At 48.6% G+C, this 17,679-nt stretch overlaps 1 protein-coding gene across 1 annotated transcript in view; it reads right to left on the reverse strand.

The window, feature by feature from the left end:
* Positions 1–16,851, reverse strand: part of SYT6 (synaptotagmin 6) — a 39,495-nt gene extending 22,644 nt beyond the window's left edge. The window contains exon 1 of the mRNA XM_005447114.4: positions 16,449–16,851. Coding sequence (XP_005447171.2) covers positions 16,449–16,602 — 154 coding nt within the window. The 5' untranslated portion in view covers positions 16,603–16,851. The remainder of the gene's footprint in view (positions 1–16,448) is intronic.
* Positions 16,852–17,679: the final 828 nt, after the last annotated feature.

The raw sequence follows: 17,679 nt of genomic DNA on the forward strand, positions 1-17,679 counted from the left end.
GCATAAGTCATTTACCGAGTGGAATGCAGACAGCTCCTTCAGGGATGGTCTGCCTCACTTCAGAAGGTCTTTCTGAGGAAGAGGTTTAGCACGGTATGTAAAACAAAAGAGAAATTGTGAATTTGTGACCTCCTATGTTTCCATCTGCACCTGAACTGAGGCAGACACAGAGCACCATCACATCCCCCAGCAGCGCCCCAACAATGACCACTGACAGCCACCACTAGCAGCCCTGGCCCTTCGCTGCAAAGCAGAGACCTTCACCAAAAGCTTTTCCCTGCCAGGAGAACCAGCAATAGGCTCCTCTCAGCCAGGAATGAACTTTTGATGAGTTGTGCCACAGATTCCCCATCACAGCAGCCGATGGAGAGAGAAACAGAGCTTTCTAAACCAGAAAGCCACTTGCCACCAGGAGAGACACAAACATACGCACAGGAAGGCCCACAGACCATGGTTTTTGCTGTGCTTTCCTTTGGCAAACAGGAGAAAGCAAGCCATACCTGAAATGCTCATGATAAATGATCATTTATCATCACTTATGCAATAGGAGGTACCATTAAATGTCAAAACTGAGTCAACGGAGACACTGATCTCCCACACCTGCAGTCTGGCATAAGGGAAAAAAATGAATCGGAGACTTCAGAGACTGCATCAACAGCTTTGGCCGAGTTGTTACAAAACCAACACGGTGCTTTGGTTTTCTTGCAGCAGGAGCAGTTAGGTATGGACGAAGGAATTGGGGCTGAGGGCGGCGAGAAGCTGGCTGGGTGATGCTTAGGAGCTGTGGGGCCCAGGGTTGCCCCTTTGCCATGGCAAAGGGCAGCACCGGTCTCCCGGAGCCATCAGGAGCAGTGGCAAGCCCAGCAAGACAACGTGGACATGCAGGGACACCCCAAGTCAGTGGCAATCTGAGACACCAGATCATATTCAAGAATTTAAACAGAAACACATTTCAGGACTGTGAATGTTTGGTGGAGGACCCAAGGAGCAAAATGCTCTTTGACAGAACAATCTCACTGCAGAAAAGACCTGAAGTCGACAGCAAGCAATGGTGACGCCAAGAGCACAAAGGAGATGATCTGAAACCCATCAACTTTACCAGCAAATTATCTTGTTTCTCTTTTGATTTGACTTCTTGGTTTGTGTTTTTAGTGTTTTTGTAACTTCTAGAAACCTTGCTATTGAGTCTTACAAAAAACTCACAGAATGGCTCAAAGCAATACAAATTCTGAGAAGGTCACTACTTTCTACTGCCTTTCAAATAAAAGATGAGATGGCCCAGGGCAGGACAAGGGGACAGTGGAGTGATTTAAAACTGCAAAGCTGAAAGCAAATTTGGGAAAGGGGGGTCATTTCTTGGTTTATCCAGCCCCTCCCCTGCTCTGGTGCCCAGCCCTCAGAAAGCAGCTCATCAGCACAACTACCCATTTTGTTTCATCTTGGATGGGAAGTAATTAAGAGAATACGGTGGAACTACCTTTCAGCTTTATGTCCCTGATGACTTCATAATACCCAAACTGAGTTACCAAAGGGGATAATTAGCAAAGTCCAAACAGAAAAGGATTAATGATATGACAAAGCCATGATTACAACAGTCTGTTAACTGCAAGACAATACTGGTCTAATTATGGCAACATTGACTTTTATTACTGTTAAGTAGCTCACACTATCATTAAAAAGATTCATGGATAACTCTGAGTTTAATGTGAAGAGTTATATTTAATATCTTGAAGACATAATTTAGCTTTCCTTCCACCCACTGCCCATAGAGAAAACAAAATATGTTTCATTGCTCTCTCAGTGCTTCCAGCACCTATTAGTCATTCCTGCTACCTGTTGGATTTAAACCTTGAATACCAGAAGTGGAAGTTCAAGGGGGTTGAAAAAATTAAATACTATAGGCTGCGGCCCAGTGTGGGCCAGGCTTATGCTGGGGGGCCTGGGCTGCAGTGGACACCAGCCACCAGGACCACCTGGTGGTCCCCTTCCTAAGCCCCTCGGCTCCTGCAAGAGGGCAGATGCGTTTCTGCAGACCCTAGAGCACCCGAAGCACCAAAGCAGTGCGGGCACCTTGCCCTGACTTGGTGCTGAGGTGGGGTGCTGGCAGCACCACCACCACGGCACGTTGGGTCCCACAGCTCCGCCATCACACGCAGAGCCGGACAAAGCCTTGAACCTGATCCTGCCAAGAGCAGATGGACATCTTCCCTGCGAGGGGCTTTTACTGGGAAGCTTCCCGGTGGTCACTGGAAAAACTTAGCTCCAGGGAGAGCTCTGGCTGGTTTGTTCCCCACTAGGCTTCCTTCAGCCCCCAGCTATTCTGAGCCATGACTCAGAGCATGTAACGTCTTGCCAGAGCTAATGTTCCTGGAAGAGCAGTTAGAGGAGATGGCAGAGCCCAGAGGCACGGGGTGATGGTGACATACCTTAACCTTGCTGATACTGGCTGCGGGACTGGTTTTCCAGTGTAATGTATCAACCATTGCTCATACCACGCCAGGAGATATTTCCAGGCTTCTCTGTCCATTTTTGCTATGTTTTTCTGTTGCAACAGTGCCTGTGAGAATATATTGTTCTGTTTCTGTAGGGCTTTGTAGAGATCACACATTCAAATGATGGATTACTACGAGAGTTATTGCTGGAGGAGAAGACAGGCAGCTCTGGGGCTACAAAGAGCCACATGAGGCACCCACCAACTACTGATTTAATTTTCTGTCAGTTAAGAAGCATCAGCAACATAAGTCTGATTAGCTGAGAGCTGGAAATTGGGCATGAGAAACTGGTGAATCTCAGATGCCCAAGGTGGGGGCAGGGGAGAGCACAGGACAACATCAGGGGAAGAGGAAGAGGTTTCCATTAAATCCTAGCTGTAGTCACCTTTATTTAGCCGTGCTATTCAGCTCTGAAGCTTCACAGAGGAAGGAGCAGGGACTGGATGGAACAGAAACCGAATGCTAAACCAACACAGCAGCACAGCATCCAGCAGCACCACAACCCAAACCCAAACCTGGCAGATCGCGGGAACTGCCCCTATGGGAATATAGCTCCGAGCAAACTCTGCGAGATGCCAGGGCTGCAGCAGCAGGCAGAGCACTTTGCAACAGGAATTTTGAAAAGGAAACTGGATGTCTTCTAAATTGTGAAATGCTGTGTTGGATGAGAGGTGAGCTGCAGTGCAGCAGCGTGTGGTTCTCAGCCAGCTCCTCATCCCCTCCTCACACATGCCACAGCTGGGAATGGGAACAGAGCAAATGATAAAGATCAGATTGTCCGTGTCACCCAGTGCAGCTTCAGCAAGCAGCAATATCTCACCAAGCCTGCAGCTAAGGGCTGCAGAGAACATGGCTGCAAGAGGGAAGCATTGCAAGCCTGCTTACTAATTGCCTCTGTTTGCTGGGATTATGCCCAGCGTGCCAGTCCTCTGCTGGTGTCTCCAGTGTCACACCTCCAGGCCAACTCGCTGCCATTTGGTTGTCATTTGAAACTTCAGCAACACCTCTCTTCTTGATTTGCTGGTGGTGCTCTCTGTGCAGCTAGGAGGAGTATATCGTGAAATATTCTTGAGCTAGACAAGTCATTAGCAGCTGTCACTTCGAAGTCTAACTGCAGTCAAATTGCTTTTCACAAGCAGCAGCACAGGAGCTGGATGCGTTGTGAAGCACTGCAGCAGGGACTGCTGCTCAAACAAGATCAGGGAGGTGTGGGTCGTTAGTGAGGTGGAAGTATTTCATCAAGTTCTCAGCAGATGTTAAAGGACCAGGTCAGAAAACAATTACGGATTGAGCAGAGCTTCCATTGTCCCTCAGACGTTATTTCATGCTGCAGGTGGCGATATGGATTGCAGAGCAGCCCTCGCACAGCAGCGAGTCAGGCAGCAAGACCAGGGAGCACCAGGGTATCTGTCACCCGCAGGTCCACGGGTTAGAAGCCCATGTTCTTAGAGCCTCCAAATCGCTCCTATCCAGGGAGTGACCCAAGCAACAGAAGCAAGTCTTAGCTGTCACTTCTGGCTCTGCCTGCTCCTACTGACTCCCTGCCCAGACCCTGGCTGCTTGTCAGGTTTCCTTGCAGGGGGACAGCAGTGTTTCCCAGTCAAGGAGAGTGCCACATCCTTAGAGGATGGGAGAGGAAAACGAAGTCACAGAAATATTTGATACCACGACCTATCCAGAAAGAAAGATAGCGGGGTGGTTTTGCCTCTTCGTAATGTAAGTAAAAATTCACTGATGATTCCTCTCAACTGCCCAGTGCACCACAATGGTACAAAACATCTGCAGAGACCATGAGAGATCCCTGCACTGTGCACACTCCCTTGACCCTGGCATGCTTTACAGTTTCTCTAGGTGAAGGCAAGCACTGGCTCCAGCTGGTTTTTGCTGTGAAGCATGCCCGTATCTTGTTTTGTTACGCTATGTCAGCCACAAGCAATCCCACAGAAGACAGTGCAATGAAAGCAAACTGAAAACGCTGTGAAAGCAGGAAGAGTTTTCATAGACGAACAGCGCTTTCACACACTGTTCGTCATACGTAGCTCAATGGCAAACTCCTCTCACAACTCAGCAGAGGGGTGGAAATCCTCATGAGACGAACGCTGCAGATGTTCTGAGACAGTCACAGAGTCTCTGAACTGCCCTCTTGGAAGCTCTGCAAACTCAGCCTTCCTCCCGCATGAAGCTCAAAGGAGGTTTACCCTGCTCACATGCTTCCTCAGCCCTTGGACACTGCATCTTGTGCTGTCAGCTCCCACCAGCCTCCTGCAAGCACGGGCTCCACAGGAACCCAGACAGAGGCTCCTCGTCTGCTGTGCGCACCCAGCTATGTAGCGGATTACAAGAAGACAGAGACATGAATGCCCAAAGTGGCATTTCTATCAGCTAGATAGAAAGAAAACTTCTTAAAAATTAATTTGCCACTACCACAGGGTTCCTGCCATGGAAGAGCTTATTGGAATGCAAACTATAAGCTTCAAAGGGAAGGATGAATCAGAAGCTATTTTGAGAGTAATTATATAAGAGTATAAAATTCAAACCATCTCATTATTGCATGTTAAGTATGAAGAAACTTGCTTCATAAGGAGACCTTGCAGGGATCCAGTGTTTAAAGCAACTATGATCTATGGTCCAAGTGCCAACAGCAACCTCATAACTCCTGTCCAGACAAAACTTCCTCGGTTAAGCAAAGCCAGGGATTTTTCACCGTTTACTGTAATTTTTCAGGGGACGCGGCTCTGTAGCTGGGAGGATAACTAGAACATGAGACACGGACAACTTCAGGCAAAGTTTTGTTCCTTTAACAGTTGAGTAATTTGTTGTCCTGGAAACCAGCTATCAGCTTGTTAGTGACAGTACCTGCAAATTCACAAATTTTATAAACTCCGGTTCAAATTATAATTAAGGAGAAAACATTTAAACAATAAATTTGCACATGGAATAAAGAACTATTCCAGCAACTCCAGCCACAGGAGCAAGGAGCAGCCCGGCCGTGGGTGCAGCAGGCAAACGTGACCCACCCTTCCCATGCCGTGATGGAGACTGTGGCAGCCCATCGCTGCAAGAAGACAGGGTCCTGAGACACCCCCTGAGCAGTTAACTGCCTTGTGCACTGCCTGCAAGAAGAAAAGAGAGTTGTTCTTATTTTTGCTTACATATCCAGGCTTCAGCTGAAGCTCCAGCGATGGCTTGGAGGAAGGTGGTGCGCCGGTGGGAGGGCTGCGAGCTGCTCGCTCCCTCAGGGAGGGCAATGCTTGCTGTCCTTATCTTTGCTGCACCTGGGCACCCCATCCCTTGCCAGGGTCCTTCACACTTGATGGTCTGGGAGAGCTGATCACACAAGTGCATTAAACAGGGGAAAGGTGGGGGAAATAGAGGCTATCATACCCTTTACTACCTGGCATTTTTCAGTTTATGGGTTGGAACATTTATCAGCAAGGGAGCAGGCGGTAAATGCACTCAGATGCAGGAGAGGGAGGTGCACCAGTCCCCCAGGCAGAGCTTAAAAGAGCAGAAGAAAATCTGAACAGTAATTCAGAGGGAAACACCCAAAGGTGATTTTCAAGTGCAGAGTCAACAATGAGGTACTTTACACACATGTATGTATATATTAAAAAAAAGAAAAAACCCATATACATATGAAAATATGTAATACACCAGGCAAAAGAATGCTACGTAGGAGAAGACCTTGGTAGCCTGGAGCTTCTGCTTTGCTCACTGAAACAGAACGAAGAAAGATTTAATTGCCCCCCAAAAAAGGCGAAAGATCATGAACAGCTGACAAGCAAAAGATGTCTGCATGCCTGCTACATACAGGAGAAGGCTCCACCGTATCAGGCTCTGGACAGCCAAAACACAGCTATGAAACACCGTGCCCCCACAACAAGAGCTCAGCGAAATCTCTGCTGAGCAGCAATGCCAACTATGGGTGAGAGGGATTGCCACGGGAATTGCTGAATTGCCGTGGCACGATATACCTGGTTCTTTGTTCATTTAGACTGTGGCAACCACAATACCAAGCAGGTTGAAGGAGTCTCAGGTGCCTGCAATCCGGTGTTCATCGCCAGGAACAGCTGGGCGTGCCGGGAACACCAGGAATGCCACACCACTGTGGCCAGGGGCTTTGCCTACTACCCACCACAGGTCAGGCACTCCTCCTGCCTACAGCCTTTTCCTGGCTTACATATTCGAGGCAACAGGCCAAAACAAAAAGTTATTTCCAGCCACAGGACTTGTGGATCCAGTGCCACCTTCTACAGGGGAAAGAAAATCAGAGTTTCGAGCTTAGAAAAAGCCCATTCCTTTCCCTTACTCACCATCCTTCAGATCGAAGGTGACGGGTCGCTCAGTGAAAGCCCACATAAGCTGAACGTCTTTAAAACCCCAGATCAGATCGTGGAAATGGATTAGAAACGGGAAAATCTCAAATCCATGTGGGAAGATCCAGCCAAAACGTATTAAACCACCAAGGTCAGTATTGGAGCCAGGACTAACGTGCTGCCTATCACCTTGGCTGCAGGGCTTTTAGAAAAGTGACAGGCAGAGCAGTGACACTGCCCATGTGGCACAAGCCCCTGCAACATCTGGAGCAGCTCTTTGCGAAAGGGTCCCGGCACAGCTGGGGAGCCCCCCTCCCTCCTCTTTATGCTCCCCCATGTGGGAAGGGAGCCAAGCCCGGGGCAGCTGCAGAGGATGCCCAGGGACAGACAGCTTTGGCAGAGGAGGTCTCTGATGGCGGGTGGTCCCCAGGGCCGGGAGCTGCTGCAGCTCTCTCCTCCCTGGCCAGCCATGCAGAGGCAGGCGCAGCTCCGGCACGCTGCAGGGGACACCGTGCAGAAGCAATCAGGGGCCCTGAGCAAGGGTCGGTCACACTGCAGAGCCGACGTGGCAGCAGAGCTCATGCTGGGCAGAGCGGAGCAGGTGGCCAGATCAGCACAGGGACATCCCCGGCAGTGTCGCCCCCCTCGGAATTAGCTCTGCCAACGACAATCCCTAACCTGTCCTCAGCCTGGGCTCCCAGCTGGGACCTGGCCATGAAAGTCCCTCCTTCCACCATTGCCTGGCCCATTAGTGACAACGGGCTTCATACACAGTGCAGAGAAGCCCATACCAATACCCAGAGAATATAACTAATGCACATTAAAATGGCCATGCCCCAGCAGAACAGCTGGACCGGAGAAGACTGATCAAAGGCTTCAAGACCAGGTATGTTGGTGTCCAATGGTTACTGACCCGCCTGCCAATTTGCACTTTCCCTCCAGGCTGCATCAGAGGCACATTTGGTACTCAAATTTTTGCTGGCGTGTGCAACCAGAAGGGGAACGCAGCATTTCTGTTCTCAAAAGTGATAAAAAATAACAAAAAACCCCAATTGTTCCAAACTGAAGGAAACATTCCCCAGTGATTTAGGTTGCTTTGCATCTTAAACAGCTGTTCTCTAGAGTATTATAAATGAGACAGCAAGAGTTGTCATTGCTCTATGCCTAACTGATGACAATCTAACGAACTGTTGTAAGCCATACTGCATATAATTATAGTGCATAGCTGTGTGCTAATCCCACGATACTTTACCACAATATGCTGTAGCAACATCTGTAAACAACTCGGCAGCGCTGAACACACGCGGTGTCCCTGGGCTGAGGTTAGATAACTGACACTGAGCATCACCTTCCTCCCATGATGTGACCCCGTACACGCAGGTCCTGGGCCAAGCCCTGAAGACGCACCAGGGCTTGGCCTTTCTGAGGCTGTTCCACACAGGACGGGAGGTCTTCATCCAGACCTGCTGAAGCTGAGCAGAGCTGGGTGGAGTGCAAAACCCTATAATATGGACACTTCTGGGACGGACGCAGAAATACAATTGTGTTTCAAGATGCAATGCAAATGAAACAAGCAAAAGCTTTTCACTGTCACGCTATCTCCCTTAGGTGACCAAAGACCTGGATCTTAAAATTTTGCTGCAAAAATGTGGTTAAAGCCGCAACTGTTGTGAGACATCAGAGGCCAGGGTCAGCAGCACGTCGGTGTCCAGGCTTGCCACACTGCTGCCATCCCCCTGCCCTTCACTTTCGAAAGTGAGATTCAGTTTTGGGGAAATGCTTCCCTGTGGCTCGCTCTGACTCCATTTTTGTTGAAAAAGACCTAGATTCAGGCCACCTTGAAAAGACCTGAAGCTAAAGCATGGCTAGAAGCAGAAGCAGGGTCTCTCCCCATCCCAGCACGCACCCCTGCAGGGATGGGCGCTGCCGCCAGTGCTGGTCCTCACCCCCACATGGGTGCAGGCAGCCTCCAGCTCACCATCCAGGGGCATGCGGGGGGACAGCCTGTGAGCCCGAAAAAGCAGAGCTCAGCCAAGACAGGGCAGAAGGCCCCATGTGGGGGACAAAGGCTTCCCTTTGGCAGAGTGCCCTCCGTCCCAGGGGCAGAAGGCCCCCCAGTGCAAGGGACCCCCTTGATTACATGAAAGCATGCTGGGAGAGCCTTATTGCCCGGACCTGCCCCACAGGAAAGGCAACACAAGAGATGCGGGATTCATCCAGAGCTCCCCCAGCTCCAGCTGCTGCAAAGACTGGGTGGTGTACAGGTCCATGTCCTCGGGAGGTCAGGTCACCCATTAAAGACATCTAGACCCAGTATGACCATATAAACCCATGACATGCCCTCTTTCTCTCTCTCTCTCAACTTGTCACGCTGATAACCCCTGGCACACAAAAACCAGTCTGACCTGCCTGGCAAAACGGCAGTGGTTGTTTGAAGCGGGCTCTGTGCGGGATGCAGAGCAGCTAGGGGGGATCCACCAGCCGCCCACCTGCATGGGACCGGCTGCTCAGTACGGTGGAGACCCTGCACTAAAATGCAGTGGTTATGAAAAGAGCATTTCTTTGTTCAAGCTTTGCTGAATGATCAGGAAATTTCCTCCCTGAATGGCTCTCTGCTCTTGTCATTAGCTGCTGCTGCTGTTTCCATTAGCTTGTAACAGACAGAGATCTTTAACCCCTAAAATGTACTGCACAGCACCCCCCTGGGTAGGCTGGAATGCCTGATCCTACAGATTTATTAAATGGATTCTGGGATTCCTTTTCCCCCGTGTCAATGACTTGTATCACTCCAAACCATGCAGCTCAGAACCCTTTTAGCATGAACATTTTGACCAGAGACCGGATTTGGAACTGAGCAAATAACTCTGAGCCAATGCTCGCAGCTATCCGAATGATGAAGTATTGCGTATGGAAAGCATGCATTTACGGGGGTGCTCACCCTACTCATCTCACACTGTGCTGTTACATGAGCACATGTGTTTCTGTGCAGCAGTTACAAACGTGCATAGAAAATCAGAGTAATGCATTAACAGAAACACTGGTGTGCTAGAATTTCTGGGCAATTATTATTCCATGGAACCAAATACTCTGGGACTGTATGTCTTAATGATGGTTTTGAAAGGGCTTGTGAGCTTCTGGCATCCTGCCTTTAGCCTTCGCTGCACAGTTTCTGTGATGTTGTCAAACACTAACCTGCTACAGCATAACAAACTGAACTAAATATAAAGGCAGCCTCAATTAGCATCTGCAGTTTCACTATATACATGACACCCTGCAGGATAACTTTCTTTTTTCCACAGACATGGAAAATATACAGTTAACATACAGTCACACCTAATATCCCTTCTCTGTCCCTCTAGGATGCCATTTTGCAATGTACAAGTATAATTAAAGACAATACATAGCAGAGAGACAAATCACATCTCCCAAACAACTGTCAGCCTAAGTGACTGTTACATTAGTGAGCCCACTGGATTGAAACAATAAGGGCTGTTACAGACAAGCTTCCTGATTTTACAATATAAGGATAAGAAGAAAAAAAACACATTTTCATCTCTGAAAAAGAAATAACAAATCTTAAAGCTAGAAAAAGCTGCCTGACCAACGTGGCATGGAAACCTGGGGTCCTAAGGAAGAATATGCAATTGTATCTGGGAAATGAACAGTAAGAAGAAGAAACCGTTAAGAAAAACAAGGGTAGTTGAAACGATAATGAAATGGAAAATTGTATCAGACGTGAGATCCAGTTATGGTTCTGTTTTCCTCTCTGAACAATGGATGCACACATGGGAGCTATATGACTATCAGTGAATTCATGGTATGTGCAGCAGTCTGTGCACATCACACTAGTATGACTTCAGCAAAGCAAAGATGTCAAGCAACAAACACCTGCAAACACAAATCCACCAGCTTCTCTGAGGGATCCCACAAAACAATGGAGAAGATAAGAGTCAGGCTATGCCCTGATTTGAACCAGCTAAAAGCACATGCTTGGTTTCAGTGAAAGGTAGGGACAATCCTGAAAGCAGAAGAAAATGTTTCAACAGCAAACAACAAACGGCTGAAGCAAAACGTTAGTTAAGGAAAAGAGGCTTCGTATTACAAAAAAAAAAGGCAAAAACCCGAACAAAGTAACTTCAGAAATGTGGACTTACCCAAGAGGTGACTGCTCGTCAGCTCAGCCCCTGGTCACTGTCCTCAGCCTGCTCACACACTCAATTAACACCAGCAGCAATCTGGCTGCCTGTTTCTATGGAGTTTCAGATGCTGATCCCTGACTATGCATGAGGCTACTGCAGCTGCAATGGAATAGGCTCCGAGGTCCACAAAAAAACCTAAAACATGATCAGCCTCCCTGTACTGCTTCAGGAATGAATCAACCAACAGCAATTAGGCAGATGCAAACCTGCATCTATGCAGAGAGGTACTTGCAAAGCTCCTGAACACACCCCACACACACAGCTCCATAGGTGCATTTTATTTACTGGGACCATCACAGGGCATAGCCAGAGACAGCTGTAGAGTCATAGATCCACGCGCAATACATGAGCAGAGACACATATCCCTAGACATGGCTATATAATCCATTTTTCCTGGATGTACATTGCTGGTTTTAACCTTATTTTAATTCAGTTTTGCAAACCTTCCTCTGGTAGCAAGGTTTGAACCCGACACCTACAGCATCAGAGCACAAACCTGTTTTACTTGAGCTAAAGAGCAGATCTGCTGCATGCAGCTCTAGCTGGCTCTTTTCCTGCTGGTGGACCAGAGACTCACAGAGGAAGGCAAGATCCATTTTGCAAGTGCATTACTCCGTGATAAGAAAGATCTTTGCCCCAAGGCGCTGCTCCTCACATGCCTGGCCTCAGGAAGCATAAGCTTCAGTGATTAATATTAGCTTTGCCTGGGTGGTTTTAAACATATTTACTGTTGTATTGACTTAAAATGCACTTGACCAGTGATTCAGAAAAGTGTCTTATTACAGCTGGTAAGTAAATTCAAGACTTGCCCATATTTCATAGGCAGTGGCTGTAGGCATGCCATATCAGTGAATGGGCATGTCACTAATTTTCCCATTAGTCAAATGATCCTATCGAGGAATAATTGTTTTCCAAGAAAAATACTCCAGGTGCAATTTCTCCATATAAAAGTGATCTTTCCGCATCAACATTCCTGCAATGAAAAGAACTTCTATTGCACAAAAATTCACTCCTTTTTCTGCCTGCAGCAAGAACACTTGGGGGTTTAACATTTTAACAGTATTTGCGAAGTGCCAGGAGAGTGTTCAGTGCTGTACAGGATGTACTGCCTGTATCATGAAGTTTAAAAAGAACAGTTCATACAAAGGGCAAAACTCTACATGTGCTCTGAATTATTGTGGGATTAGAGCACAGAAGGACAGCTGACAGTGTGCTAGGGAACAGAAAATACCGTGAAGTCTCTCCTGGTTTTGCATCTTCCCCAGCTATCCTTTCTCTGTCTCTTACTTCAGCTTTCACACCCTGCACTAGGAAAGCACTAGAGCATTTTCCTGGGATGAATCAGTGCATAAGGAAGGGTTTGAGGAGGGGACACAAACTGTGCCGGGACCAACAGGGACTGCTGTGCATGCAATCCTATAGCAACTCTCTGGGTAAAGCCTGCAACACCTCTGCACATCATCCATTCTATCCTGTACATACTCTGCAGGGCAGTGAAGCTTTTTACAAAAAATACACTGAGGCAAACCCCTCCCCCCCACTTATGTTATCTAAAGAAAGTTCCGACAGAGTAGTGCTGGAGCTAGGAATCAAACCTGGGGGTTTGCTCCTGGATGTGCTCTGATCCTAGTGAAAATTTCTCCTGTATCCATGTACTGTCCTTTAAGGTCAGCAAGCATCACAAGCCACAGGTTCCAGTCACACCCCAGCAGTTCTGCACACTCATTTCAGAATGATCATTTTGTTTTTAAATCTCTCTGTGGAGTCAGGCTCCCACCATCTGTACCATCCCCTGCTTGGCACAACCTCCCAGGATGGGCTGGCAGCCTCTGTCCAGGGCCAGACCTGGCACCGCAGCCCCATGGGATGGGACCTCGTTCAGGCAAATGCTGGGAGTGAGTCAGTAACACAATTCAGCCCAAACTGAGCAACAACCTGCCCATGCAGACAAGCGTGCAGCACACTTCATGGTGGCAAGAGCTGCCCAGGGCATGGCACAATGCCTGGTACCCAGGGATGCTGGCAGGCTGGAGCTGAGCTGCCTGCAGCAAGGACCACAGGCTTCATGCCCCTGGGAGCACCCTGGGCAGGAGCAGTCAGGCAAGAGCTCACTGCACCGCAGTAGCTTGTAGCGAGCCCTGGGGAGCAGGATTTGGCACCCTGTTTCCCAAAGACCCTGACGCCTGTTACTTTCCAGCAAGCGGCTCTGCTCCCAGGGGCAGAGGGACCGGGTGACGTGGGGTGGCTTGCAGCCATCCTGTGGGGTCTGGCACCCCCTGCATCGCCAGCCGAGTACTTAGCACTTCAGTAAGGCTTGTCCACAAATTCTCTCAGCTATATCCTAGAGCACTCACTGCACCTCCAGAGCAGAGGAAAGATTTATCCATTTATTTAAGGCACATCACCGCAGTGGTAAATGTCCCTGTATCACAGGCATTTCCACTGTCTAGAGCTTATGCCCACATACACAGTCACACTCACAGCATTGCTGCACAATGGCTGAGGACTGGCAGGGAAGAGAGCTATCAGATGGAGGGAGCTACGGGGGAGGATTTTAGAGAGGCACAACAAAAAGATGCTGCATCTTGCTCGATCTCAGGGCCCACAGCCAAGAGATCAGTTCTGTTCCTGGCACCACCACAGGCCAAACTGCAGGCAAAGCTCATGCTCGCATATCCACTGACGCATCGATACCAAAACCTTCTTCATCCAAATACCTTATTTTTCTGACATACTTAGCTGCTGGATTACTAGCCAGCAGCCATCCAGCAGCAGCAGCCTGCGACGCTCCTTTGTTGGATGTACAGTAATGTACAGCATCCTGGGGAAATGCTGCAGCTCCATTTCTCTCACTGCTTTAAGCAGGAGAATCAGCTGTTACATAACCCGGGCTACAGAGAGTAGGGGAGCATCCGCTTCACACATAGTAGCACCTTCCACATTCAGTCCAAAATGTTAAAACTCCATCATCACTGCATAAAATCATACTCTGGCATGTTCTTACATAAACTATCCATTAATATTTCCATAGTCACAGTTTTTTTCCACTGTCAGATGCAGGTCAAGAGGGCTACTAATACCTGGCTAATTCCTTTGCAACCCCACAGCTCCTCAGAAGATACTGCTCTCCATTAATATATGGAACATCAGTAAAAAACAAACCACCCCTGAGGGTTTAACGGCAAGCAGAGCTGTGCAGAAGCAGGCCTGGGAGTGCTTTCATCTGCCTGCTCATGGACGACACAGACTTCATCGCGATACTTGACAAACCAAGCTGATCCAGCCATTTGCTAATGGGTTTACCCAGGAGGTGACAAACCAGCAGAGAAGCCATTGCTTTCACATGATGGTGCCAAATAGACCCCATCTTAGTCCAGCAAACTTGGTAGCCCAGTGGCCAGGGCTGTGCTGCCCAGCACAGGTCCACCTCAGCAGGACCCAGTCCTGGTGCTGCATGGCTCCGCTGACCCTCCTGCCCGCACTGGCACAGCAGCCTGTCTCGAGGCTGTATCACTGCTCCTCTGTGCACAGCCTCACATTTTATTTGTGTATCCTTATGAGGAAGGACTTGCCAGCTCATAGGACCCCAGGTAGCCGACAGCAAATATGCTTAACGTAAGTCTTCAGTGTGAAACAGACAAAGCACAAGTGCAGATAACTAAATAAACATCCAGACACTAACAGGAAAGGTATCTCACCACTGTAGCTGTTAGATTCGTTAACACTTAATGCAAATAGATTTCTCTCCTTTGCTGGAGCAATTTTACAGCCAGGCATTTGAGAAATACTACTATCCATTGGGCTCAGCCGTGTCGTCTGTGCTGTCTAGACATAAAAATGGGCCCAGCCGTGCAGAGCAGAGACAGCGGCGATAGCTGCTAACGCAGCCGGTGCAGCCAGCCAGCCCAGCGTGACTTGCTCGGGGCACTGGGGTAGAGGCTGACACTTAGAGCAGCGATCAGAGCAGACAAACACTTGAGATGCTAAAGGCATATGGTGACCTGAAAATGAGGTCCTGAACAGGCTGCACAAGCAAATGGGAATCAGTCATATCAGGGTGGAGAGAACAAGGCCAGTACAGATACTTCTGCTGCACAGTCAGGAAAACATTGATTTTGGTACCAAGGTAAAAAATTACGAAGCAATGCAGCAAGTTATTTGCTATAGAGGAAAGAGCTGCACTGGATGCACCACATAGGGACAGTACCAGCAGCGGTGGTAAGAGGCCTTCAGAACAAGCAGGTATAAGGATAAGTCATTTTAAGATGACAACTAAGTTACAAGTAGAGTGGGATGTGAAAGGAAGGTGTCAGGCTGGACGTACTGGCAAAACAGTGGTGGAAGCAGACAGATGGCAGAAGACCAGCGAAACCAGAGAGCTGCCAGCATGCCCCGGGTGCCAGTCGCATCCCGGTGCAAGATGCTAGCAGAGAGAGGCAGAAGAAACTGAAGGATGATGGCACAGAAAGACTTGGACAGGGATTGACAGGCTACTGCCTCTACCTGGGCTATGCACAGGCGTCCTTGGAAGAAGAGGAGGAAAGTTTCTGAAAATGTATGCTGCAAAATCAGGCTGGGCTGGTAGATCATTATCTACAGAAACCTTAAAAGAAGCACTCTGTGCAAATGTTCTAATATGCAAACAACTTACAGCACGTTATCAATAATGCTAAAAAGCTCAGGATTTTGGTTTTTGCTCCTTGGTGTATGAGCCCGGGATGTAAGCTCCCCCTGCCAATGTCTTCTGAAGTTACAGCAGAAGAGAACCTCTCTGGAACATGAAGCCGTGAGCAGAAGTGCACAGAAAACCAACCTCTTTGCAACAAAGAAATGCTCCTTCGCTCCAAGAGCAGTATGCTCGCTCTTGATTCATCACTGCCATGCCAGCGTGTCTCCCTAGCTCTGTAAGCTGGCAAGGAACAGCTTCAGGCAGGTCTTAGGGAAAGTAAAACCAATACATGAAAGTACATTTAGATCCCTGACTGATGGACAAAAATCCATGCGAGTCCCTCCTTTTCTCAAACTGGGATAATGGTGATCAGTTCCTGTCATCTCAGTTACTTAAACAGGCATTTTACTGCTTTTTTTCTACAGGACAAAGGGTCCATTTTTTTTTTTTAAATAAGGAACTTTCACAGAGACTTTATCTCATTAACCACGTCCTCACCATCACGTAACAGTCTCCCTGTCCCCTCCGTGCAGCGACCCCCATCAGGCTACACCGTTTCGCCTCAACAGGTGAGGCAGTACTTGCACCCAAAACTTGACAGTGGAACGTGTAATGGAAAACAGCCACGCAGCGATGCGTGCTGAGACCAGTCTCCCCAAGTCTAGCACGGGGGTTGCAAACATCGCCCTCCCCTTGTGAGAGTCCTCCTGCCTTCCTCTGGCTGCTGGCACTCACAAGCACCACTCGAGCAGGCAGGACCAGAGTACTGTACCTGGCTCGGAGATAATCAGGCTCTGGTCGGAAGGCAGCAGGAGGAATTCCCTGCAAGTGTCCAGGTCCAAGCTAGGCAGGCTTTTCTTCTGGCACAGCTCGGTGACAATGCGGACTGCCTTCTGACAACGGCTGTCATCCTTGGTACCACTCATCTCCCACACTGCATTCTCCGCTATCCCCCTCTGCTGTCTAAGAAAGTCAAACTAGGAAAAGAGGGTTTGGGTTTTTTCAGTCACACTAACAGATCCACACCGGTTCCACCCTCTGGCATGGCAGCACCCTAAGGGACACCCTGTGCCAGGCAGTGGTCCAGCTCTACAAACCCTCCTCGGCATCCAGAGCAGGGAGTCTCCGGTCAGCCTCCAGAAACCAGCCTCCTGCAGTCCTGCCAGTGCTCCTGATGCCTTATTGCCTCTGAGATCAGAGAGCTGTTTACTGCCAAGGCGGGTTCCAGGCGAAGAACCTCCTACCCAATTCAGTTTCGTGCTGCAGCCTAGATAATTTTTTAACCATTTCATTGCTGCCCCTTCACCATTCTCCAGGTGCAGAGTTTCAAATCCCAGCCCCAGCACAATTTTGCAAATAAAGTGAATGCTGAAATCTTCTGGCTGAGGACGGCACATCATCAGACAGGAGAAACAGGACTGCTGCCATGAACACTGCACAAACTACTTACAATGGCTAAAGGCAACGTAAGAAAAGCAGCAGGTTCTGTTGATTTGTTTGCACTGGTCCTAACACAACAGGCTGCAAATAGCAATAGAGATTGAGAATACCACTGTATTTTATAATAAGATATTTTTTATTATTATTTTCTGCAGTGTTTTTTTATTCTTATTTTAATTCAGCAGACAGGTCGTGCCTCATGGTAGCGCTACACTTTTGAACAGAGTATATAGTTGACAGTCATGGGAAAAGAAGCAATTGTGTAACAGGCAATTAAAATTACATACAGCAGAATGGTTTCTTGCAGCTTCTGGAGCAGAGAAGTACAGATATAATGAGCATACCAGAGAGCCAGGGCTGAAGCTACACAGGTCCCTCAGCCCCACATTGCCATAGAGGATGCTTAGATTCATGCCACTGTATTTATTTTCTTTGTTAATTAGTTGCTGAAGCACTTTGAGCCATCACGCCACGTGAGTCCCAGGAGTTACCCAAGCACCCGACGCAGCACCAGGCTCCCCTGGAACGTGGGTCCTCTAGCACGCCCCGCCGCCCAGCCCCCT

The sequence above is a fragment of the Falco cherrug genome, chromosome 16 (assembly GCF_023634085.1).
Source record: "Falco cherrug isolate bFalChe1 chromosome 16, bFalChe1.pri, whole genome shotgun sequence".
Classification (NCBI taxonomy): Eukaryota; Metazoa; Chordata; class Aves; order Falconiformes; family Falconidae; genus Falco; species Falco cherrug.